Genomic DNA, 26617 nt, shown 5'->3' on the forward strand with positions numbered 1-26617 from the left:
GCCCGCCGTACGTGGGTGAAAGTCCACTCGCAAATCGAGTCGCAAACATTTTTGATTGTCTATCAACAGACTCTCGTTCGTTTTTGCCATCGCACTCGTACAACGTGTTGTTACCAACGCATCCGTCGGTTCTTTGTGAGTCACCTTAGCAAAAAGCCGGGAAATATAAAGTATTGTTTATACCCGGCCCAACGCGTTGTAGTGTCTGCTTGAGCGCCACTTGAAAATTTTGTGAATTCTGTATTTATGTGTGTGTGCGTGTGCGTGTTTTTGAAATCTCTGTGAAAATGGCAACTGCCAAATGCAAACAATGGCCCTTCTGATTGCCATGGCGTCTTTTTCAGCACCACAATTTGTATCCCCTCCAAGTGGCACTTTAGTTTACAACTGACTTTTTAGTGCACCACCAGCTAATGGCTGCAGCTTAGATTGCTGGACAGGTAAGCGATCTCAATTAACGGTATGTCCGCCACTGAGAATGAGGGAGAGCGAAAGAGAGAGAGAGAGAGGAGTGTGCAATTTGGTGTTCCTCTTCTTCTTGTTGTTGTTTGTTGGTGGTGTCTTTAAAATCACATGCAATTTGGGGTGTTTTTTAGCTGACGGACAGGTATGGGATAATCAATTGAAAGTGTACCAAAATAAAGCTCACTTAAAGTGAGCCGACAAAAATTTGATAAACATTTACGATAAACAAAGATATGATAATTATTCTTTTCTTATTTGTCCGAACTTTGGAATTCAAAGTTCTTAGAAATTATGTGAGCTATGACTAACAAATTGCATTGAACCCAGTTCTAACTTGTCTTACAATTTCTTAACTTTCCTTAAAAAAAAGTGAAGAAATGTGTATAAATATAATCGGGTTTTGGGTATGACTTTACATCTCGACATCTAGACAAATTACTCTAAATAGGCAGTTCAAAACGGAACAAAAATTATTTTCTAAACTTAAGAAATACATAAATGTCAACACTCTAATCTGTTAATCTGCAAACATTTATGTTGGTTTAGTAATTTATTATAAAGATCTCATGAATTTATATATTTTTATCAAAGTCCGTATATAAAATATAGAATATTATGAACAGGCATTACAAATGAGTTAGCTATGTAAGACCAGACTTGAGTGTATACACAAACCTATGAATAATATTTACACTCATATCAATACCTTCTTTCAAATTAAATATAACTCGAAAATCAATATTATTATAGCTTTGTTCTGTAAAGAAAAACAACTAGCTCAACATCATGTATACTATTTTCTTACAGTGAAAGTACTTTAACTGAATTCCATAGAAATCGTAAAATAATATTATTCGAACTTTGTTCAGTGTAGACAAACAGTCGGAGAAATATGTTCGCATGCTATAGTCAACGAGTCAGCAGTACGTAAAGCATTGTAATAACGTAAATTGGTTTACAATATCGCAAGATAATTACTAGCTACGTGATATAGCATATTACTCGGCTGAATGACAGGCCAGACAGTGTAATCGACAGCATGAACAAAGGGAAAGTCCAAATAATTTGCTCAAATGTTAAGAAAAACACCATTTCAGTTGTTGTCGGTTTCCTTTGGAGTGAAACTGCACACTGCTGACCTTAGTGGGGGTTGTCCAAAAATGGAATAAAAGTGGCGAAGAACGCCACAAACTGCACACACATCGTGAGGTAGTAAAATAATGAATTACTGACATGCGATAGACAGCCAAGGGAAGTAAGAGAAACAGAGAAAGAGAACAAGAGAGAAAGAGAGAAAGAGAGCGAGCACTAAGTGAAATGGGTATTTTGTGTTCATATTTTAAATAAATGGCTGGGGAAAAGTGAAAATTACGCATATGCCACGTTTAACACTCATAAAATGTAACAACATTCTTTTTTGTGATGGGTGATGAAAAACGCAACGAACGGTAAAAGTATTTAAAACTGAAGCACAGCAAACTTTTTAGTGGTTTTCCAAATGAAAAACTATTAAAAAGTGCAGAAAATTCTTTGCTCAGGTTGCCAAGCGACCAAGGGACACAAGCATGCGAATCAGGGGAGTTAAATGTGGAGGATAGACAGACGGTGAGAAAGAGCAAAGAGTTCATAAAAAAAAACAACAAAAAAAATATTGTGTATTACCACACTGGCAACTGACAGTGGATGTAAAATATTTAAAGTTAGTTTAACCTTCGCTTGTCATCTTGCAAAGTTAAGCACAACACAAAGAGTAAAACTTTTAGTTTGCTTTTCTTTAATTTAATTTGCAAATAGTTTTTGCCATCGTCCAAACTAAAGCCCACAGATTGTTTTAGTAGTTTAGTGTCGTCGTCGACGTCGTCGTCGTTGTTTCTTGCATTAAATCTTCGGCCATTGCAGCTGGCGAAGCTGTCTGCAAACGAAGAACATGAGACTTCCCTTAGAAGCTTATAATTAATGAGAATCTTTTGAGCTGGCTGATGGTATTATCATGTTGTGCAAGTTAACATAAATGAAGTCCTGCAGTTTAGTGTTACCTGATTGTATATTAAATATTTTTCATGCACACCCTTCACACATTCTAAAAAGAACAAAAGTTTTTTCATTTTGCAGCTCTTTAATTAAATATTTGCAAAGTGGCTTCAGGAGATGGTCGTAATTGAAATTGTATTGAGACTAGCACACACTAAAAAATATAATAAAAGTATTTGATAAAATTCTTTCATTGTTTCATGTCAAAATGGAAAAATTGATAGAAGTATAATAGATAAATATCACAGATTGGAATAGAACAGTATTTACATAAATATCAGAATAGAAATATTCAAAAAGAATTTTTAAATACTTTAATGTTGTATTTTTAAATACCATAGGCGAAATAGATGATCTGAAAAATAGAAATATATTTTGTTGTGCTAGTTTATAAATGAATTTAAAACAATAATTTGTCGATAATATTTTAATCGGAATATTATTGCAACTTTATTATTTATAAAATTAACATCAAGTAGCTTGGGATTGTAGAAGACATACATACTTCAATTAATATATTTTCTTTATCTTTTTAATATTTATACAAATTTCATGTAAAGATAACGAGCTTAAAACACTTTTTTACATTTGAAAATGTAATACAGAAATTGTGTTAAAGTGAGATGATGAAAATTGATAGTTAAGTAATCTTCAAATGAAATAAAACTTTTCCAAATATTTACTAATATAACCGATAATATATTAAAATATAATTGTATATGGCAGACCCTAGATGATATACTTTTATTATTTACATTCCTTCCAAACCTTAATGAATTTTGCAATTTCCTGCTAAGTGTTGATTATATCGAAAGTCAATGCATATACCCCTCAGCGTTGGCTTGAAAAGAATCCTTGGATTAGTAATTGGTTTAGCCAACAATTTACATTGGCTCACAGGGCTTCCGAACGTGCTGTAAGTACTGAATCCTCATACACACAGACACACTGCCAATCGTATCGCATTACAACGTCCGACTATTGAAGAGGGAAACGTTGTTCTTTTGGATGGCTTCACTGTGTTTAATTGTAATTTAAACTTCAACTTCAACTAATGGCAAAATTTACGCACTGTTTGCTTGAGTTTGAGGTCCACTTTTGCGAATCAAGCCGACATCCAAATACATAATTTATCCGAGTGTATGCTATATTATATAGTATAATAATCCTTGGACTGTTTGGTGCCATTTTCTTGGGTGCGTATAATAATTTTCTCATTTAGCTGAAATAAGTTGCTAGCTCGCTTTTTGCTCACTTCTTGCCAAGAGTCATTCAATTTTGCTTGATGCGTTTCCAGGGCTGTGTTGGCTCTTTGGTTTTCGCATCTCGCAGCCTCGCAGCTCGCTTTTCGTTTCCACTTGAAGAACTTGCAGTGTACTTAATTGCATAAGTTTCTAGTTTATTCTCAGTTGAAGTAAAAGTTTTCAACGTTATGCCGCTGAAAGCATTTGACATTTATTTGCATTTTTGTGGCTAAACACAACTACTGAAAGTCTATTTCCCCAGACAGATACGTAAAGCAATTTACAGGCTCGCTTTAGGTCTTTTCCTACCTGTGAGCAAAGGAAATCAGATGCTGTCATTTACAGCGCCAAAGCCTATTGTATTAAACAGCAAAGGTCTGACCTAAACAAAAAGCCAGGGAATTGCTCTTTTGACTTTGATATGCCACTTATGAAAGGGAAGTTCTTCAACTATCTGCAGAGGCAATCTAAGTGCCGGACATAAATGAAATCGACTTGAGAGATTGTGGTAAGGTTATAGAAATGGAAAGTTCTCTCTCACAACAATGCCTTACAATTATAAAACAGAAAAGCAGAAAACAAGTTACTTACTTTTCTCTATAATATTTTCAACAGAACTTGTTAGAGCAACAAAAAGATCTTAATCCAAATGCTCTGCTTAACTATATCGCCGTGAGGATAGCACAAAATTGTTTTTATAAAATAGAAAGTTGCTGGCGGAAGCACCTCAACGGAGTGCCCACTTGTGGGTAAATCAAGTCTTGTAATTTCCAGGACAATAGCTTATAAAATTAAACTGAATTGCCGCATCCGCTTACAGGATGACGATGACGATGCCAAGCGCTCACACACGCTGTAAAAATGCCTTCGAACTCAAAAAATCCAATTTACATGTGTGCTATAAATTCGACAGCAATAAAATTCAATAAAATATTTCATTACCAGAGATACAAAAACAGCAAAAAAAAACAAATTTAATTTACTTGCGCTTGGCAGTTGACGGCACACACATAAATCGCAGCCACTGTGCTGCTGCCTCCAGCTCCAGCTTCCACTCCTCCTTCCTCGCCTCCATCTGCTCATGATGTTTCCCCCTTCCAGGTGTTGAGTGGTTTGTTGCTTCCTGGTTCACCTTAGTCTCAATCTCACTTGACTGTTTCGTTTCTTTCTCGCCCCCCTCGTCGGCGTCTTATTTATGAGTTTACTGCCAAGCAAGCATTCCTGTCTCAAAAGTGTGGCAACGATAAGGAGGTGCCGTCTATGATGTGTCTGTTGGCAGTCGCTTCTCCACAAACGGGGAGGCGAGGGACGAACATTTCTGCGCGTATTCAAATTAGATTTATCCGACAGCCAAATTTGAAGGCCAGCTGACGACAGAAACCGTAGTTTGTATGCAGATTCCTCGACTCTCGGACCCTGGTCTCTGATAGAATAGAAAAATTTAATGATCCCTTGGTTGATTACATTTTTGCGCGTTCCAAATATTTTTTGCTTTTTTTGTAATTTTATTCATGAGTTTACACAAAAAATTATGGAAAAAATAAATGCAAAACACGATATTGAAACTCATTTAGCAAAACCCGTATAATTAATTGGGATGCTTGCACAAGTGCTTTTGGTAAGCACTGGAAGCATGCCGCAAATACTTTCGCATACATTACATTTTCATTATTCAGCCGCGTGTTTAGTTATTAATTAAAGCCACTGCCGACCAACAACACGATTTCATACAGCAATTACTGTGGCTTCGTTGAGCAATCGCAACTGTTGCATATTTAAAACAAATAAAAGCAAAAAGCGAGCAGTTCTCTCTCTGGCTTGTGATTCTGCATGCCGGTCTCAAGAGATAGTTGTGCTAATTCTCTTATTCTATTTTTAGCAAACAGTTCAACTGTGGATTCAATTCTTCTATGGAATTTCGCAAGCAAAAAAAAGATAGCATACTTATATGGGTCTGTTTTCATTTGAATTTCACAATGCGAAAAAAAGTGTAGCACAGTTATTTGGGACGCGCTTCATTTGAATTTTACAATGGCAAAAAGTAAAAAGTAAATATGTTATATTTATCTGTTTACAATAATACGAAATGAAACGTGCTAAATTAATGCCTGAAGCAGTGTTAAATTGAAAAAGTTGAAATGTGGAATTTAATAATAATACACACATAGTAGTGTTTATAGAAAAGAGTCAAACAGTGAAAAATTGTTATTGCGCTGTCAACAACATTATTGCAGCATTATTATTTTGAGCTACAGAATTTCACCCCCGGGATCTCCCTGCGAGAGTGTGCATCTAACAAACTTTTTATAAATAAGTTATATTTTATATCTAACATAAAGAAAGCAACAGTCGAGTGTGCTCGACTGTGATATACCCGCTACTGATAATGAATAAAAGCAAAACACTATTATTCTTAAAATATACCAAAATTATATACCATAAATACTAAAATATACCAACTTTTATATTTGGTATATTGATATAGTACTGCATTTAAACTATACCTTAGAGCACAAAGTATACCAGAATTATTTCTTAAATAACTTCTAAAATATTTATCTGTTTGCAACCAAACTTTCAGTAATCTTAAATGGGGGCGGGTATAAAAATTTGCTGCACTTTGTGTTATTTTTGTTGATGTTGGATGGTTTAAATAACAGAGAGAATTAAATCACAGAATTATCGAAATAAAAATGAAGTTTAATACCCAAAACAAAAGAGGCACTTTATCAAATGTCAGGCATCAGCTTAGCTTTAAACTGCTTTAAACATTAATACATAATGCGACATAATACATTTAAATTGCTTATGTTTGTAGCCTGTCAACATTGCGGCGTCTCCGGTTAATAGAAATCAATTCGGTGGCGCCGCAAAGTCGGCCTTAAAAATTCACAACTCAGCACAAAAAAAGAAGAGAGTAAGGAAAAGGGCGGAAGGGCGGAAGGGGAGGAGCCAGTTGGGGAATGTATCCAGCTGTTTGAGACGTCAATGACATCTAATGAAGTCGGGCCAGCAGCAGCAGCAGCAGCAGCCCAGCATAAATCTAAATAAATATGTATAGCAAATCGAGCATAACAATCACTAAATGAGATGTGGCTACACAATCACACAACCACCAACCAAAGAGGAATATCTGGGGAAAACTGTGGCGTCGCTTGACGGGATTCAGTTCCTAAGACAAATATGAATCTATGATTCAGCTGTTGTTGTTTGTATGCTGCGTTCTTTTCTCTTTTTTTCTGGTTTTTCGATTGTGTGGTTTCCATATCGTGATTTCGGTTTGTCCCAGTTTATTTCGCGTGGTTTCATCCCCTTCACAATTGACCCACAATTCAATAATATTCTCACCACAGAATTTTTTTTTTATCTGCGGTTTCAAAAATCGATTGCAATATACTTAGTGGTATTTCTGAGTGTGTGTGTGCGATTGTGTGTGTGTGTGTATTCATGCTTGCACACATAGTTTGTGGTCATAACAACATAATTCATAATATGCGTTTGATTTCCCCGCTTCGATATTGGCAACTGCCTTCAAATCCAAATATTAAATTGTTTGCATGTCTTTTAATTAATTAATTGGCATCTCCTTTGTGCATATCTCGAGGCAGTCGGAACCATTCAATGGAAAGCCCAACAGCTCCCAGAAGTCTCTCTGTGCACCACAAACACGGACATTGCACAGAGCAGCCACAGAATCCGTTCTAATATCAATTGACAACATGGCAAAGCGACTTCATATGCACATTCGAGTGATGCTGCTGCTTCTGCTGCATCCAAAACTAAAGCTGCAGAACATGTTAACACACACACACACACACACACATTTGGAAGTGTGTATGCGGGTGTGTAATGTGATAAATTGTTGTTGTCTGCTCTGTCTTAGTTTATGGTTCAGTCACTGGTTCTGCTTCGAAGCATCGTCAATTGCAACAACAGAGGCGTAAGCATAGCGAAAGAGGGGACAACAAAGGAAGTTATCAGAAATAATAGAGAATTAGTTTAATAACAATGGAATATTAATTAATAAATAACAAAGAAATTAAATTCAAATGCAATTTTATGCTGCTTTGAGACTGTTGAATTATGTATTATAAAAAAGTTGTGTGAAACACATTTATTTTTGTTTTTATTATATTATGTTAAAGCAGTTTATGACATTGATATTGCATCTTAAGGTAGCATATAGAATTTACTGTTTTGAGAAAATTTATTATTAAGTTTATAATATTGATTAGATTTCTATTAAATTTGCTCGATTTCGTAGTTTCAGAATATAAAATAACGAAAGAATTATTCAGTCGATACTTTCAAGTTACTTTCTTCCCTCGGTATCTACAACCGGAATACAAAAGTTGTATACTTATATATATATTCTTGATCTTGGTTAGACACTAATAACTATAGTTTTAATGATTACTGGAAATTTGGTTGCTAATCGGGTATTAGTTGCTTTGGCTGACAATCTGGTATATTTGGCACTCTATGGTATATTTTGAATTTAGTACTTTTACTGTATATTATTTTGATATATTTTAAAATTAATACCGCACTGTTCTGCTTTTATTTAAAATAGGTAGCGGGTATCTCACAGTCCTTCTTTCTTTTAGATTTCTTACTTGCTAATTATTGCTTTTAATACTCGTAAAAATTTAAAAATTTCTAAATTACCTTTTGACTTTGGTTTCATTAAGAGTCAGTGACTTTTATATTTCTATAATAAACAAATAATACTATCAAAGCAATTTTATTTGTGTGCTCTTCGCAATCGTATGCTCAAATTGCTTATCCTCTAATACGAGTATGCAATAGGCATTTAATTGCTTATACAAGTACTTACTAATAAGCATGTTATAATCCAAATTCTACAAATTACATGCCAAGTGCATTCCCTTGTTAAACTATGCATTACTGTAGAGCATAACTTGTGCACAAGTCTTAGCAGCTGGTTAAATTGCATTGTGAGGTGAAAGTTGTTAGTGAAAGTTGAACTGCAAATAGTTGAAGTTTACTTGTAATAGTAAGTAACTGCTGGCGCTCCCCCTTGAGGACGCCACTGCGCAGTGCTCATTGTTAGAGCTGCTTAGAAGCTGCTGATATGCCCATAGACGATAGACGAAGCTAGTCAAATATTGAGTAGTCGAGCGGCAAAACTCATAAGGCTTGAGCCAGAGGTAGCCCAAGGAGCTGCTGACACTCTTGCCACCTCTCTGCTCTCTCCCTCTCTTCTCTCTCTTTCTTTCTTTCTCTTGCTCTATGCTCCTTGTCAATTGGGGGTCGGGGTCCTTTCAGCATTCGCTTGCATGCAATCCAAGCATTTGCCTCCGGCTGTCTGGCCATATGTGCATAGAACATTGTACATTATGCGAATGTGTATGAATGTATGGCACATACATATGTATGTATGTACATGTGTTTGTTTGTGCATACGTAAGTATGCGTACATTGAGAGAAAAGATTAACTAGCTAAAATTGTCATACGATATTCTAATGTCAAAAATGTAGATATGTATTGTATAGATAGTTTGTTTTTAAATTTATGAATTTGGCACAAAATTGGTATATAAGAATACTGATTTATTAAGGAAACAAGTTAATAATTGATAATCACAGTAGAACCACTTTTTTTTAAACTAAACTAAATATATATTTAGGTAGACTAAATTAAATATTTCGTTGAGTCTAGGTTAATAAAGCTATGGTTACATTTTGTATTAATGCTTGGAGCAAGTTCTCCAATCGAGTAACTGAGTTAGTATAAAGAATTAGAAAGCTATCCAATGAAGTTATCATATACATTTAGTATTTTGAGTCAGTATCATTTATTTAGCAAGATATGTGCCTGTTGTGGCAAAAAAAATGTACAATACAAGTTAAAAGTAAACTAAGTTATTTATTTTATGTATTTCCTTGTTAATTAAGCTATGGGTCATTAATGCTGTGGCAAGTTATCAAATGAAGTTGGTATATTGAATCAGTATGCTGTGAGGAAGTTATCAAATAAAGTTGGTATATTGATATTGTATTAGTATATTATTTAATTAGCAAGAAACATTAAAGTTGTATGCATCAATATACTATACATGTTTGATTGATTTTGTTTCTTATCCGATGATTTTTGCTGTCTAAAGTTCTAACCGAAGCCTTTGCTTAAAATATGATTCTGTTTTCGTATGTGCAAATCACATAATTTATTTTTTTTATGTGCATTTGTTTTGGACTTCACTTAATATTCTAAGTTTCTTGCTGTGTACGACGTATGTTAGCAGTTGTTGCTTTCTTCTTCAGCCTTTTTTATTTATAAGTATGCAGGCGTATTTCCATATGGGCAGAGTCACCCCTTTCGCCCGTCTGAGTTGTTTTAAATGGACCTCATTGGGTAAGGAGGGGGGCGGCAATGAGAGTTGAAAGGGGGTTGAGCTGAACTCACCTGGCGCCGAGATATGACGACAGCTACATAAAGTGGAGAGCACTAAGGATAAACTCAACCACTGGACTAGTGTGTGCACTGTGTGTCTAGTGTGTGTGTTGTGGGTGTCGCGTAAATGTGTGTGTGTGGGTTTGTGGGCGTGGCAGCTATTTTAATATTCCCTCAGACTAGACTTACTTAGTTTTGATAAGGGAGTTACCACTACGAGTGTGTGCGTGTGTGTGTTGTTAGCACTTGCTTTAACTAAGCAGAAGCGGAAGTGCTTAACACTCTTTCTCTTTCATATTGCAATGCAGTCAGTCAATCCTCATTCTCATCCTGACTTCATGTTGCTGCTGCTGCTGTTGCTTCTGCTGTCATGGCTGCTGTTGTGGAAAATCGCGTCTGTCACATAATTTGCCGATAATTTGTGTGGCACTCGCTTGTCGCTTGCATGTCGCATCCGATACGCGTCCACACGATTCGTTGCACATGCAACTTTAAAGCGAACTGTGAAATTGTGTTACTTAATTAATTGGTCTAGCTGAAGAAGTGCTCATAAACTATTGTTGCGGGTCATTGCCATGGTTATGGCCATAGCTATAAAGTTGACATCGCGCCAATCCCACACGTAATCTCTATCCGCATTCAGGAAATCATTTCCTTTTTTATGCTGCCAGTCAAATGCAACAGCGCGTATACGTAATATTTTGTACAGCTGTCAGTTTTTGCTGTTTGCTTTGTACACTTTATATATACATATATTTTTGGGGGGTTTGGGGTCAAGTGCAGTTTTGTCATGACTAAAAGCAGCACTTGCCCTCGTTGCTTCCCCTCCAGTAGCTGTAGCAGCTGCTGCTGTCACTGTCTGTCGACTCACCTGGTTCTACTTATAGCACTCGAATGTAGTTTAAGGTAACCCGAAATAAACAAGAGCGGAACGTAAAGAAAGCCAAAAGATTTGCTCGAGTTTGTCATAAGTTGAGGCGATAAAAGGGAGAGCGGAAAGGAAAATGCGGTTGCCCATTTTTTTTTGTGTTTTTTGTTTGCAATAACATTTTCAGTTTATTTCATTCCACTCTTTGTTAACTAACATTTCATTTTATTTCTTGCCATTCTTGCTTAATGAAATTCCTCAGCATTGCAGCTGAAGGAAGCTTAAATTTGATTCAAGTGACTCTCAAGCATTTCTTTCGTCTTTGAAGAGCTTTTTGCATTTTTGAGATCAATAATTTCTGCAATTAAAATTGCATTGTGCAACGCTTTTAATTAACAGCAATGTTTTTGCTAAACGAAAACAATCCAAGCATAAATATTTTTAAAGGTTTTTGTGTTGTCTCTTTCTGCACTGTAAAGTGCAATTAAAACCCATAGCTATTTAAATATAACATTTAAAGTGCAGTGCAAATCACATTGCCGCAGGAAATATTTAATTTTCTTGCTGTCGGCTATCAAAGAGCTATTAAATTTCGGGGTTATGCTCACACTAAAAGAGACGCCATCTTTAAGTATTAATAAACATTTTGATAAACACTTTAATAAACCATTTTTAATGTGTGTGCTGTGAAACTGTGTAATGAAATCCTCAAAATAATATTAAGTTATGTACACTGAAAAAAGTCGGGGTAAATGCGAGGAATGTGAGATAAAGTTCAATATCTGGATAATCCTGGAATTAGTTTAGGAAATATTTAATTTTTTTCATACTAAACTTCCTAAATTTAATACCAAATAATATTTCTTAAATTAAACTGGCTTTGTTGTTACCAATTCCAATTATGTCGAATATTATATTATAAAAACAACCGTGGTTAATGAATTATGTCAGAATAGGTTTGATATTTGAATAATCCCAAATTTAGTTAACCCAAGTATGAAAATACTTCATATTTTAATACCAAAATTCTTAAATTTAATACCAAATAGTATTTTTTAAAAGAAGCTATGTTTTTTTGATAACTACTTGTATTATGTCGATTATTTTTACTATTTAATTATGCAAGAAAAACATTGTGATAAAATCAAAAATCTTCAATCATGATTTAAATAAGTAAAAATGTAATTCTTAAGACAAGATCAACATTTTATGGGAAATACCCGATTATAAACCTATATCAAAATTTCAAGATTTGTTTTTAAGGATGGAAAACTCAAGTTTTGCAATTTATTTTTTTTCTCTGTGTAGTGCTGAACATGTTTGTTTAAAATGTGCTTATCACTGAATCATTTCTGTGCACATGCATCGCTTTAGCATTCAGTCAACTTACTAAGCACATTGAACGATAATCTTCTTTAAATAAACTGCCGCAAAGTATATGAATATTTTGATGTTATGTATGAATTAAGAATGAATTTAATAAACACACACATTGTCGTAAGCCCATTGATGACATAATAACGCTTTAAAATCCATTAGGGTTCTGCGCATTTTCACAAATTTATTTACATTTTGCAAGGCATGAGGGCATGAGGGGATGAGGGGATAAGGGGACACCGCATGCAGAGTAGTAAATATAATTTTGTGGTGAGCGTGTTCTCATGCTTATCTACTGATTAGAGGTAAACAGAGCGTGTAAATGTTTGAATACGACAAGCGTATTCGAAGCGAGCCAAGCATTTCCCTTACATATATATTTTGTATGCATTTCCTTTTTTCATTCTTTCTTGTCGTTTTCATTTCGGTTTTTTTTCTGTTTTTTTTTTATGCTGCGCATTTCAGCACTCGGGTAAATTCCAACCCCGTCGCGAATAGAGAGGACACAGGACACATACACAAAGTTAAAGTCTATAAAATGTGCATGGCATGGAAAAGTCGAGGCAGGCACACAGAAAGTATAATCAAGTAAGGACAAGGGCGGAAATACGAGCCACTGCTTGCCTCACTGCCACAATGCCACACTCCACACGCCACACGCCACACGCCAACTGGTCATGCACGGGGCCATTGACATTTTGCCTATCAAACTGCCCTCGCAACAGCAACAGCAACAGCAACACAACATGCAACCTTTTGCTGCCCACTTTTGTCGGCTAGTCTCCTCCTCTTTGAAATTCGCAATTTGCAGACGCAATTGCTTTGATTTTCCACGCTGCGACAAGTCTGCCCAGCATTAGGATGCAGATACCGAAAGCAGAAGGCCGAGGCACAGGACACATTGGGAAACATTCAGCAATGGGCGGTCGCTTGGTGCAGTTAATAGTTTTCGGCGGACCCCCATGTGGCACATTAAAGGCAGATTTACGCACAGTCTTTCACTCGCTTCTCTCTCCACGCTCCACGCTCCACGCTCCATCAATATTTATGATGATGCTGGTGCCGAGATAGAAGATAGATACAGAGAGAGACAGGCAGAGGGAGACGGCGACGGAGAGTAAGCAGAGAAAGATTGAATGATTGGCAGTGTAAAATGTGCAATTGATTGTAAATTTACTACTAGCCCATCGCTTGGTCATTTAGTCTCAGTAGCTAACACTGCAGCTGCTGTTGTGCCTCCCGTTTAGTGTTACAAAACACATTTGCAATTTAACATGGGATTTCATATCAGGGGCTTTTAATTGGTTCAAAGAGCCCAAGCGAAAATTACACTTTGTGGGAGTTTGGCTGCTGCTGTCGTTGTTGTCAATAATTTATGGTTAGCATATCTGATTCAAGCTAAATTTAAATACAGTGAAACTGTTAGGCGGCGCTCTATTGAAAATATTTCACGCATATTTTACACTTTTGGCAGGCGAGATACAAATTTCACTGTATGTGAAAAGTCAGAAAAGACTGATATATAAAAAGAGTGACAATAAATTTGATTTTATATTAAATATTGATATGAAAATTGTTTATTAAATTGAATATGTGGCATTTTTTATTTTTTCTTGCAATGTTAGAATAGCAAAAAAAAAGTAAATTATTATTTAAAAAGCCAAAGGGCAACTAGATGCTGAAATTCGTTTTGAATATTTGAAAACGTGAAATACATTTTGTCTCTCACAATATTAAAAAGGGAGTAAAAATAGTTCTAATAAATAACACATTTATGTGCTTAAAATATTTATAAGTACGCCTAAGTCATACAAATGTTTCAATTTTATTGCTCTATTATGCCATTTTCATTCAGTCTGTTGAAAGTGTTTATCGCTCTGAGTATTTTTGTTGTTGTTAGATTGTGCACAGAATATTTAAGCATTTTTCCTTTTGATGGTTTTCAATGTGCTTGAAACATTTAACTGTTATTATCATCCCCCGTTTTCGGGAAAAGCTATTTGAAATATCACCCTGCTGTGGCACGTGTGGTTTTTGGTGGACCACCTCCCATTAGGATGGTTGTCGAAACCAAATTAGACCAACTGGAAGATCCACTGCACAGCTGACATAATGAACAGACTCACGCAATAGTAATTAATGAGCGGACACAGCTAAATGACAGTCGGATTTTACAAACAAAACACAGAAAAAACAAACCTTAAATGGGTTGTTCCAACAAATTCCGAAATTTATTCCGTTAAAATTAATGCAGATCAGTTATCAAAATGTGTTAAGAATTTAGCTTAGTAATTGGGCGATTTTATTTATGAAAACACATTTGTTGTGTGTGCGCATTTCATCAAAATTTTAGCGAAAATAAACAAACAAGAGTCTGGCCAAGCAAATATTTATTTTAATATGATGAAAGATAAATGTGAATGCCTCTAAGCAGGTCGTTAAACAGCTCGCTAGCCAAGGGGAGAACAATGGATAAATTGCGTTAAAACAGCAAATCATGAGCTGCTGTGGATAATAAACAAAATTCCATCGCACTCGCGTTACATTGGAAAATGTCCATTAAGGATATCAAATAGCCATTTGTCGCAGGTCTCTTTTGTATTTTAATCATTTTCATAGAAAATTGAATTAATAATAGACAATTTATTAGTGCTTTCTTCCTTTTGCGTTGCGGGGGATCATAACTTAGAGCAACATCTCGACTTTTGGACAAGTTATTGTTCAATTTGTTTTAACGATTTCTTTTTTGCTTTTTGTGTGTTTCATTTTCTTTACAGCAATGCTGGAGCGAAAGCCATTGACATTAATTTCTAATGGAGCATCTGAAAGCGTTCCGACCGCCACGAACACAATACAAATAAATAACAGAAGTGAATTGCAAACCCAACTCGGTTGAGCGACGACCCCTTGCCAAGAACGAATACTCACCACCCCTTGAGCTGGGTATTGGGTATGTCTGGTAAGGCGCCGAGCTTGCCACAACAATAACGGCTCAATTCGTCTTGCCCCGAGACAACAACACCAACATCAAGAACACAGCAACAGCCAGAGCCACATCGAGTGACGACTAGACCAGAGATGACGATGGCTCGAAGGAAGCGCACAAGAAGGAAAATGCCAACGAATCGAAAGCGGAAGAAGACAGTTGGCACGTCAGCGTCAGGCCTGAAATCAGTAGTCAAGTGGAAGATTATGATATCATCAATAATGTTCCTTCTATGCTACTGCTGCTCCTCCACAAGTGAGTGACAGTCGCCCCCGGTGCGATGTAAATGAAAGAACGTCTGAATCTCCAATTTGTGTGTTGTCCTCCTTTCTGTTTTTTTTGCCTTCTCGTATTTGTCTTTCTCTTGGCAGCATCTATCATAAACCAAGCGTTACTTTGTCAGGAATTAGTCTTTGTTCTTCATAAAAGTAATGCCAATTGCGAAATACTTTTATTCTATTTATTTAACCTTTAAGCCTAAGACTGATTTATGGTATGTTTATCTATGAGGTTGTCTTGGGAATTAAGCCCTTTAGAATAGGTAAAGATGTTCTTTCGGGTGCTAAGTTTATCTCATAACTAGCACCCTTGGTGCAAAGTCGAAAGTGTCGTGACTCTTTGCGGTAAAGAAAAACCCAGATAAATTACAAGGAAAAGGATAAAAGGGAGAAAGAACAACCCCTCAAAATAGTGCACTTGAAAGCAATTCAAAGAATTTTGTTATTCAGCTAAAACGCAATCTGAATTGGATCTGTAACACTTCCTGCTCAAATTGAGTTACGCTCAATCATTGACTTAGTTCATTCACATCATTTCCAATAATGTTGCATTCATTGACATTTCTTGTCAATCAGCGCTCAAATAGCTTTTTAAAAGAGAGAAGCGAGAAATGGAAAAAACACGAATCGATTAAATGTTCTTTACAAAAGTTGTTTTACATTTGCTTACATTAGTCAAGACTAAGTTGAGGTAAATAAAGATTGTTGTTTGTCTAATGAAAACATCCTTCAAAGTTAATTAAGTACGATAGCCTTTTACTTTGCTGACGCTTTGATTGTTATTCCTCTAAAGAAAAGATGTCTAAAGTCAGTCAGTAAAGACAGTCTTTCACTTTCATTTATACCTAGAAATATAAAAAGAGATTGCTATTTTCCTAAAGAATACATCCTTAAGACTTAATTTCTTTATTTTCGAACTTTCACCTCTATTTTCATTAATTATGAACTAATATTGATTTAACAATCAATCATTCACTTAATCAATCAGAATTACTTTGTCTACTATCTGTTAAATTTTTAATATTCACAAGTCAATAAGAAACTTCTATCTGTCATTCTAAGCAATCAATCATTTTGAGATAAAGATGACATTATTAGAAAACAATCTTTCAGTTCGTACTATTACTTTTCTTTTACTTTAGCATCAAGTCATTGTCTTGCACCTATTAAATACTCATTATTTATGAGTGCCTCACAAATTTGTCAATCCATCAAAATCGCAGCCCGTTAGTGATGGCACTTTGGCCTAAAGATGTCACTGCTATCGTTTAGTCGCTGTCTGTTTGTGGCTGCCATTAGGATGACATTAGGAATGTGAGCGAGAACATTCATCATTCGTTCCGACATTCGCATTCCCATTCGGAATCGCAATCGCAATCGTTTTCTCGGTTTTGCCTATGCCACCAACTGAAGGCACTTAACCAACAACAAAGCAGAGGGCGTGATGCGATGGGAAAGAGGGCGTGACACGAGAGCAGAACTCCCGCTGCTGTCAGACAATAAGAAATAAATTACAAAGGCTTGTGCATAATTCTTATCTCTCTTCTTTGCATGTGATGATTAATTTGTTCGTTTTGTTCGTTGCCAACTTCAACTGAACTCAACTCCAACTCCAACTCCAACCCCCTCTCGACGATTCTGTTTGGTGAATGTGACTCGATTTCAACAAAAGGTCACGTGCTGGCTGTTCGAAGGGGTCGCCTGATGTCCCCAAGCACATTCACTGCACTCAGCGGCGACCTGCATGTGCAGATCCAATTCAGCGAGGACGATGCACAAATTTCGCCTTCAACCACAACAACAGAGTCGGTTACAGCAACGACAACAACAACAACAACAACACTGAATGTCAGCGACACCCACTTAAACATGGATGCGGAGGGCAGCAGCAGGCTGAACACCATAATGAGCACTTTAGTCATTAGCAAAATCATTAATGATGCTGCCGCCGAGGAGAGCAACAGGAGTTCGGTGGTGTTGCAGCGACGACGCAAAGAGATTGTCCAGAATATACCGCTCTTTCCGGATCCGCGACAGAACGTCACCCAGATCACGGTGCCGTGTCAGACCTTTGTGCGCGGTGGTCTCTATGAGATGCAGGTGGTTAGGAATCTCAAGACCACCACAATCGACTCTAATGAAGTCAGCAATGAGCTGACCACAACCACTTTGATGCCGTCGCAGGATGAGCGACTGCTGCAGACGCTGGACGTGCGATGGCCCAGTGCCGAGATGATTGTGAGTCCGCTTACGTTGCGCACGTATCCCAAATCGCCGGTGAACGTCACGTTGCGCTTTCCGGAAGTCAACTGCGAGCGTGCCCTGCATGGGGAGCAGCCGTCGTTGCCCGAGTTTTGGCTGGAGCTTGTCTATTGTGGCAAGGATCGCAGCTGTGCTCACAGCTTGAGTAATGTGTCCAAGTCGAGCGTGCTCTTTGCCGAGCAGGTGCGCGGTTTTCCCAAGCTGAAGACGTTGCATCTGGGCTGCGAGCTGTTTGGTCTGGCAGGGAACTATGCGGTGCAATTGCGTCCAATGCTGACCACTCTGAATGTGCCGACGACGCGGCGCTTGATCAGCGTGGATTGGAGCGACGAGTTTGTGTTCAATGTGTATGCGAGAAGCATCTTTCCCTGTGATCCACACTCGGGTGTGGGCGTCCTCTATGAGTATCCGGGCTGCATTCTCGAGCAGGGCGATCGAGTGCGTCTCTATGCCAAGTTGCGTGCCGATGTCGCCTCACTGAAGCCACCCACAACGCTGCACTACGTTGCCGAGCAGCGGGTCATCAAGAGCCAGCACTCACTGTACTTTAACTGCGAACTGTTCTCCGAGAAGTATGTGGAGTACTGCTTCGTTTATGTCAGCCAGGCGATATCCGGTGCTGTGGCGGATGTGCGCATGGACTGTGTGCCCACCTTGCCAGTGAGTGGTAAGTGCAACTTCTCCCCGTCTCTAAGAGGCTTATGTAGTTCCTCTGCGTATGAGTCAATGTTAATCTACTTAACTGCTTGCAACTTCACAGATTCCGACACCGGTGGCTGGGGCAGCTGGAGCGAGTGGACACCTTGCTCGACCAATTGCCTGGGAGGCACGCGCAATCGTTATCGATTCTGTGATTCGCCGCCGCCGCGTTATGGAGCCAAATTCTGTGAGGTATGCATAACTGCCATCCATCTATGTTCATATGTACATATGTAGTACTTTCTAAGTTAAGTCTTCTTTTCCGCTTGTTAAGTCTCCTTTCCTATTCTTGTGTGTAAATCTCTAAAGTTAAGCATTTTATTTACTATCCTAATTTTTTGGCTACGTGCAGAACTTTCGCTTGTTACTTTTACTTTTGACTCGCCATCTCTTCTGCCTTTCGCCTTCCGCTTTCTGCCTTCATCGCTCGCACTCATGCAATAAATTGAGCTCGCACAACTTATTCACACTGACACGCACTCACACATGCTTACACAGACATGTGTCTGCGTGTATCGGTGTGTGTGTGCGTGTGTGCAGCTTAGGCGGGTTAACATTTGAGTTCATGTTTTACTTTTGCTCTTTCTCCTCCCTTTTGTGCACTATTCGTATCAACAACTACGAGCTCCATATCTCATTGTTGTGCCGACAATAAAAAAAAATGGTGATAGAGGGCGAGGCGAGGCGGGGCGGGGCGGGTTCACATTGCCTAGTGTGTATGATTCGGTTGTGTGGGAGGCGTGAAGGGTGAGGAAGAGAGGGCAAGAGAGAGAGGGAGTGGGGATAGGCTATTGCCGGCGGCCATGTTTGTTGTCTCGGGTGTCTGGCAGATTGTTACAACAGTGCGACACTTGCTCCAGATTGCGTGGCAAATTTACAATGTTGCCACCCTTTTCAAGTTTTATACATACAGAGCTTGCCATGTTTTGCGATTGGCGCCTCAAACTATGCTATGAAATAACTTAACGATTCACTAAATTTAATGTGCACTGTGAACACTCTGCTGAGTAATTCAGATAGATCTCAACTATCGCTAGACTTTAATCCAGTTTTCATGATTTTTAAGATTAGATTGCATTGAAAAACTTTTTATAGTTTGTGAATATAAAACAGAGTCAGGGTTAAATTGTATCTGTATATTTTTCTGTCTGTTTGTTGCTTTGTTTGTAACTTTAGATGTTATCTTAAAAATACTTGGATACTTAAAACTTCGGTATGCAAAAATATTTCTCATTTGATGTAGCATTTCCTTTACAGCATTTAAGTAACTAACAAGAAAAGGTCAAGACAAAAGTTTCCCACTTTTATTCACAAAACAAAAACGTAATTGTTGCGAGTATTTGTGCTATTAAAATATGAGAACAACGTGTAAATACAAATGCAAATATGCTACACGTGCAAGGTGCAATTACATTTCCTGCCATATCACAATGGAGCATCCCGTTGAGCTTTGTCTCTGGTGTCCTCCATTGTTGGCGAAGCTCCACTTCATTATCGAAAAACTTCCGACAGGAAAATTAAGCGATTGCAGCACACTTTTGTCTTTTGCAGCAATTGTGAAAAAACTATACTAGTTGCAGAGCTTTTTTACTTACGAATATTCGCTTTGTTTTGTGCTAGAATAATGTCGAGCACTCTCGAAATGAAGCTTAAGTGAGATTATAATACAGGTGTAAGTATTATCAGGAGTTGCATTAATACGTTGTTAAAAGTTAGACTTGTAAAAGCTTTTAAGGACAGTGCTAAGCCGTAAGCTTATGTTAAAAGCTTTCACACATTGTCTTGACAACCATTCGGTTAATTTTTGTTTATCAGAAATGCTGATAAATAAACAAAATACAAAATTTCGCTTAGCATGCCAACAGACGAAATACATTTGAATTCATTTGTACACAAAATTTCATTTAAATCGAATTAAGAGTTGAATTATAACTTACACAATGCCGCCGAAACGAAAGTCATCGAAGAGCAAATCCAAGGATAAGGAGGCGAATAAGGTGTCACAAGTGGACAGGACCTTCTATGAACTGCAAATCACTGACTTGAATCAGAAATTGGCCCGACTTCGGGCTCATCTAGCGAGTCTCGATGAGGCGAATGTGGTGATGACTGCCAAGCTGCAGGACATTGATCATGATCGCACAGATGTGGCTGCCCATTTGGAACGAACACTTGCAGAACGTAATAATTCGATAACGGAGCTGGAGGAGCGCTTGGTAGAGGTATCTAAGGTGCGTGACGAGGAGAATCGTGTGGCCCAGGAGAAAATCGCGGACTTGGAGGGCAAATACAAGGCGATGCACGATCAGTTGACATCGGAGATCAAGTTGCTCAATGGCAAATTGAATTCGCTGGACGAATTTCGCATTCAGCGCGATGTGCTGCTCGCCAAGTTCGATGATCAGGAGTCGGAGATTAAGGAGAAGGAGAAATATCACAAGGAAGCGCTCTACAACATGGAACAAGCTGCTGTTGTTGAGAAGGATGCACTCAAGAAGGAGGTGGAGGCAAAGCTGCTGCAAGTCTCGGAGGATTTTACGCGTTCCAGCGAGATTCGCAATGCGGGCTACACGCGTCGCCTGATCCGTGAGAATATTGCACTGCAGAAGGAGATCGATATGCTGGTGATGTCGCAGATCAAGATACAGCAGCAGTACAACAACCAGAAGGAAAAGCACAAGGAGATCATCGAGCAGTACAGCGCCTTGGATCAGATTAAGAACGAGCTGGTGCGCAACTCCATCAACAAAATCAAGATCATCGAGGGATTGACGCACAACTACGAGACACTCAAAGCCAAGTATGTGGAGGCATTGCAATATCGTCGTGCCTACGAGGAACAACAGAAAACCGAGCAGCAGTTGGACGAGACCAACAAGGACGCAGCTGGTAAGGTGAGATCGCTGTGTCGACGCGTCGAGAACATGATGCTGGAAAAGAAGCACTTGGAAGCGATGCACGATCAGCACGAGGGCGAGATTGTGCGACTGCGCGGCATCATTCAGCAGATCAAGGCAACGGTGCGCGATGCCATCATCACCCAACAGGGCGTCACGCTCTTCCCCGAGCGACTGGAGGAGGCCAATGTGGATGAACCACATGTCATCCAAGAAGTACGCGAGGAAGCTCTCTCCATGAACAAACTGGCACGCATTGATTTGCTTACCCAGCTGATGAATATCGTTAGTTCGCATTCGGCTGAGCTGCCCAAGACTCCATCTATAGAAACGATTGAAACCGCCACATCAGAGTTGTACACTCCCGGCAAGATGGGCTTCATGCCACACAAGCCACGGCCAGCTGTTTGCGATCTCTTCGAGACCGAGGTGCGCAAGCCGCTGCCCGATCTGCGTGTGACGTTGCCCGATTGTCTGCTCAAGGGACAGGTTCAGGCTGGCGATGTTGAGAAGCGCGGCGAACGTGCCAACATCATTGATGTGGAGATGGGCACCACGTTGTATGTGTCCTCATCTCGCGAGGATGACATAGTCGAAATGGACGAAGAGCCACTTGAGGAGCCCGAGGGCTCCAGCTCTTCTGTGTCGGTGAAGAAGGAGAGCAGTGAAGGCAGTGCAGCAGCTCCAGCTATTATGCCGCTAACCAAACAGGAAGATAAGATTATTGACACCAAATCTGCGCACAGTGTGACCACGGTGGGCACCACCTCAGGTCCAATGGGCGAGGAAGAGGAACTGGATGAAGAGGACGAGTTTGAGATACATCTCTTCTATTAACAATTTTATTGCATATTGGAAATGCTTACAAATATAAGACTTATTGTGAAATGTTGGAAATGCTTACAAATATAAGACTTATTGTGAAATTAAGTGCATCTGACTACAAGAGAACAAGAAGCTGAATGACCATTTTGGAAAGGGACTATGACAAGAGAAAGAACATTAGAATAATTATCTCAATTATATGTTGAGGTTTGATGATGTGCATACTATTATTTAAAAAAATAAATAAACATACGTCCAAATTAAGGACATATTAAGGATTAATTTTTACGAATGCTGAATTTATATTTAAATGGTTGGGTAATGATGTTAATTATAGGAAAAATAATAATTTGGAACTAAACACGAGAAAATTGCATACAAATTAGGTGCCATCATTTTAGTAAAAACTTTATTGAATTAAGATCTACATTGAGATATGAGTTTCTGAGTCATTGTCCCTAATGGACTGTTGAAAGACTGATATTTAATTTAATTTAATTTGGAATTAATTGAAAATGATGCGTAAATTAAATGTCATCACCTTAGTAATGTATTTGATTGAACTTTACACATTTTAGACTTTCTGATTAATCCTTTCTGTTAATATGAATGTATGCAGTAAAGATTGGTCTTTACAGAAATATAAAGAACCTGAGTTAATTGATGAATAAATGCTTAACATCTGCTTAAGGGGAAAAGTCTTATAATACTATATTAATTTTATTGGAATCTATGTTTATGTATTGGGACTTAAAGGAATAGCATATTTGTTATAATTTAAAAAGTACTAAGTACCAATTAAATACCATTTCTCTAACAAACACTCGAATGAATAAAAGATTAATTTTCATCTCTATCTCGTACATTTTGTAGGGTCCATCTGTGCAAACGGAGAAGTGCAACAAGAGCATTGCTGACACCTGGGACTGTATCTATGAGACAAGCGGCCACATGCTCACCAAGTCTAATGTGACTGAGCTTAATCAAGAGATTGGACCTGGCTGCCGTTGTGGCTGCATTGTGCATCTGGGTTCATCGAAACCCAAACGCATCATAGCTGGGGCTACGCAAAGTTGTCCCGGACGCAGTTTCTGGCTCATACAGGTAGACTTCGCTTTCAAAAGCCACATACATATTCATTAAAGCATAGTAATTAAAAATAACTTCTCTATCTAGGTTGACGGGGAGGAAACTATCTCCTTGCAACTCAGCTTCCTGCGCCTGCCATGTGGCACACAGTACATCAAGGTGCGCGATGGTCCCTCGTTGTCCTCCACATTGTTGGTGGAGCTTAATGGCAACGGCGCTGCGGGGGCAGGTGGCATAAGGCGTCCTGCTGTTGATGGGTCTGGTCATATCGGTGTTCCGTTGACTGTCGAGTCGACGGGGGCACAGCTTTTGGTGGAATTCTTTTCTGGCGACACAAGCGGAAATTCAACGTCAAGCGCTGGCTACGATGCTGCATCCTGCACCGGTGGCTTCATGGCCAACGTCAGGCAATTGGGTGAGCCAAAATTGTGATAAGAAAACGTTGAGTACAGTTTGTTAACTGCTTTTTCTTTTCTTATGTTAGTTGTCAGAGGCATGAGCAATAGCAGCACAATTCTGGCGGCGACAAGATTGTCTGTGAAGAGTCGCAGCAGCAGCGTGCAAAAGAAACCGCTCTCCAAGATGCGTTTCACATTGGTTCATCTCAGCGCCATGATATTTGCCAGCATCATCATTCTAATAAGTGCGCTTTTGGGTGAGTAAATTGCCATTTTCAAAATGGCGGCAGGGCAAACGCAAGCCAGGGCTGCAGACCCATAAGTTCGTTGCTGTCTGTGACGTCATAAATTGAGCTTTGACAATATGCTTCCATGATGCTTGCAAGTTTATTGTCAACATGGTTGCGACTTTTTGCCAGCGAGAAAAACAATTGTCAGCGTAGCACAAAGAGACTTGCGCATAACTCTGTCACTCCTTCAACAGGTGCCCAATATGTGGTGCGTTATCGCAAGTATCATTTGGCTGTGGCGCGACGTCAGGACGAGGGCTCCCATCTGCATACGCCCCGCGCATCCCTCAGCTCGTTGCATGGGCCACCGTCTCGTGCCATTTCGACGACCACGCTGCTCTCCGAGGTGATTTATCTGGTGAAAATGCGACCCAAGCGTCAACTGCGGCACTCCATCTTGCGGGAAAGCGCCGATGTGGAGCATGTTACTGATGAGACGGAGTTCAAAGATGCCGACGCAGACGAGCAAATGGCCCACAATGGGTAAGTCGCTGAAGTCGCATACAAAAATAAGCAATTGTCATAAACATTCTGTTTTTTTGCAGCGAGGAAGCAGCTGGATTTGGCAGCAACGCTTCAATGCTGACGCTACGCAATGAACGTGCCTCCTTGACATCCCTGTCACCGGGTGCAGAGAGTCTTAGTCCTGTTGGCTCGCCGTCGTCAGGCGAAGCTGAGCTGGAACTGCAGCATATCAATGACACTGCCAAGATAGATTCACCGCCCGATCCGCTGAGCTCCAAGGACAGTGCCAGGGACTCGGAATCGATCATTTCGTCGGGAATGAGCTCACTGTGCAATAGTCCGCCACTCAATAGCAAAAGAATGAGCAAGTACTCGGATCGCTACGATGCAGTTACGTTGAAGCTGCTCAGCTCTCGCCTGGACGAGAGTTTGCGGGATGCCAAGTCACTGAACTCCGGCTCCGGTTCGCTTTGCTTAGGTCGCATGGGATCGCGCAGTGTAAGCGCCTCGCTGACCAACGTGAGTAGGGATTCGCTTCTGTCATTTAGAGATCTGTTAATGCAACTCCTTGTTTCTTAGGGCTGCTATTCGCCGGCGGCGAGCGTGGTCAGCACAGCGACCATACGGACGACCAGCAATCCCAAGGAGTCCAAGGATCAACAGAACCGCAAGAAGCTGCTCACACGTCCCGGCTCCGAGTTCTCGCTGGGCAATCAGGAGGAACTGGAGATGGACTACTATGATTACAATGTAATCAATGCGGGTGCGGCGCCTGGCTCTTATCTGGGCATGGATCCCGCCTATTGCATATGGATACCGCCATTCGAGGAGACGCCCGAGCGTGAGGATGAGGACAAAACGCCCGAGCCAGCATCTGTGCCCGAGGAAACAAATCCACTCTACGAGGAAATCCAAATGCCCAAGTATGGACATTATTTGTGCCCCGGTAGCAAGGGCACAACGGCTGAAAATACGCCCAGCTCGGAGGAACGTTCGCTGCCCAGCAGCCAGCAGCAGTCGAAGGCAACGTCGCCCTGCGAAACGCATCAGAAGAGCAGCACATCGCAGAAGACGCCAACCAAACAGCCCACGCCGTACATGTCTCGCAAACAGCGACGTCAAGCCAGACAACAGCTGAAGCTGAGCAACGAGCTGGCATTGGGATCGGGATCGGAGACACTGCGTCCGAGTGCAGCTACTAAACACATAGCGGAAATTGCTGCAGTGCATCAGAACGTGTCGAAGATGACGGATAGCGTGGACTCGACTCAATCCATGACGGGTTCATATGTCGAAAAGGAAACGCTGGTGGAGAAGGGCTCAAGTGATCTGCAAGAGTATCTTGCTCTGGAGGATATTCAGTTCGCTGATGAAAGTGGCAGTGACTATGAGGCAGCTAATCTGAAGCAAAAACATCAGGCCATGGATGGTGCCATAAGAACCAGATCGAAAGAGGCTGCCGTATAAGTAGGGAAGCAAATCAATAGCTTGTATATAGAAGAGTTCTTAAATTTAGTTAAGGATAGTATGTGTTACGGGTAGCAACATATATCAGCAGTACGCATATAAGACCACCAATAGGTTAGATTCAGGAAGATTTACATTTAACTTAGGTTGGTTCAATTATAGGCTCGAGTAAAGCTCAAGCATTGGTTTTCATCCAAGAATCAAATCAAATATGTAAATAATTAAATTATCTTAAACACGATGCTAGTCATTAGATTAAGTTTATGCTTTGTATTCGTATCATTCGATTGCCATTTTCAACTTAAAAACCCTTTATTGCGGCCTTTTGTGATTATTTATTGTTTACTTATCAAAATCTAGTCAAAATTCAGTTTTATTTAATAAGCAAGGAGCAAGATCAACTATCGGCAGTATTATTATGATGAACTATCGTGTAAAAATATTTAAATTCTGGATTTCAAAATTGGTATACTCGTAATAAGAAGCAGCTGATAAAAACTTCGATAGTTGAAGCGATCCGTCAAAAGAGTATTATTAGATCACTATGTATACAAGTTGATA

At 39.4% G+C, this 26617-nt stretch overlaps 2 protein-coding genes across 2 annotated transcripts; both read left to right on the forward strand.

Annotated features, from left to right (window-relative positions):
- Positions 1–26572, forward strand: LOC132791353 (uncharacterized). Its single transcript, XM_060800230.1, has 10 exons — positions 1–440; positions 15178–15641; positions 17337–18593; positions 18687–18817; positions 23221–23451; positions 23524–23851; positions 23921–24091; positions 24319–24607; positions 24670–25108; positions 25169–26572. Exons 2-10 carry the CDS (start codon positions 15479–15481, stop codon positions 26054–26056), a joined length of 3897 nt encoding a protein of 1298 aa, XP_060656213.1. The 5' UTR covers positions 1–440; positions 15178–15478; the 3' UTR covers positions 26057–26572.
- LOC132791357 (cilia- and flagella-associated protein 157) lies at positions 20466–22616 on the forward strand. The gene has a single exon (XM_060800239.1). The coding sequence runs from the start codon at positions 20566–20568 to the stop codon at positions 22357–22359; it is 1794 nt and encodes a 597-aa protein (XP_060656222.1). The 5' UTR covers positions 20466–20565; the 3' UTR covers positions 22360–22616.
- Positions 26573–26617: the final 45 nt, after the last annotated feature.

This window comes from Drosophila nasuta, chromosome 3, assembly GCF_023558535.2.
Source record: "Drosophila nasuta strain 15112-1781.00 chromosome 3, ASM2355853v1, whole genome shotgun sequence".
Classification (NCBI taxonomy): Eukaryota; Metazoa; Arthropoda; class Insecta; order Diptera; family Drosophilidae; genus Drosophila; species Drosophila nasuta.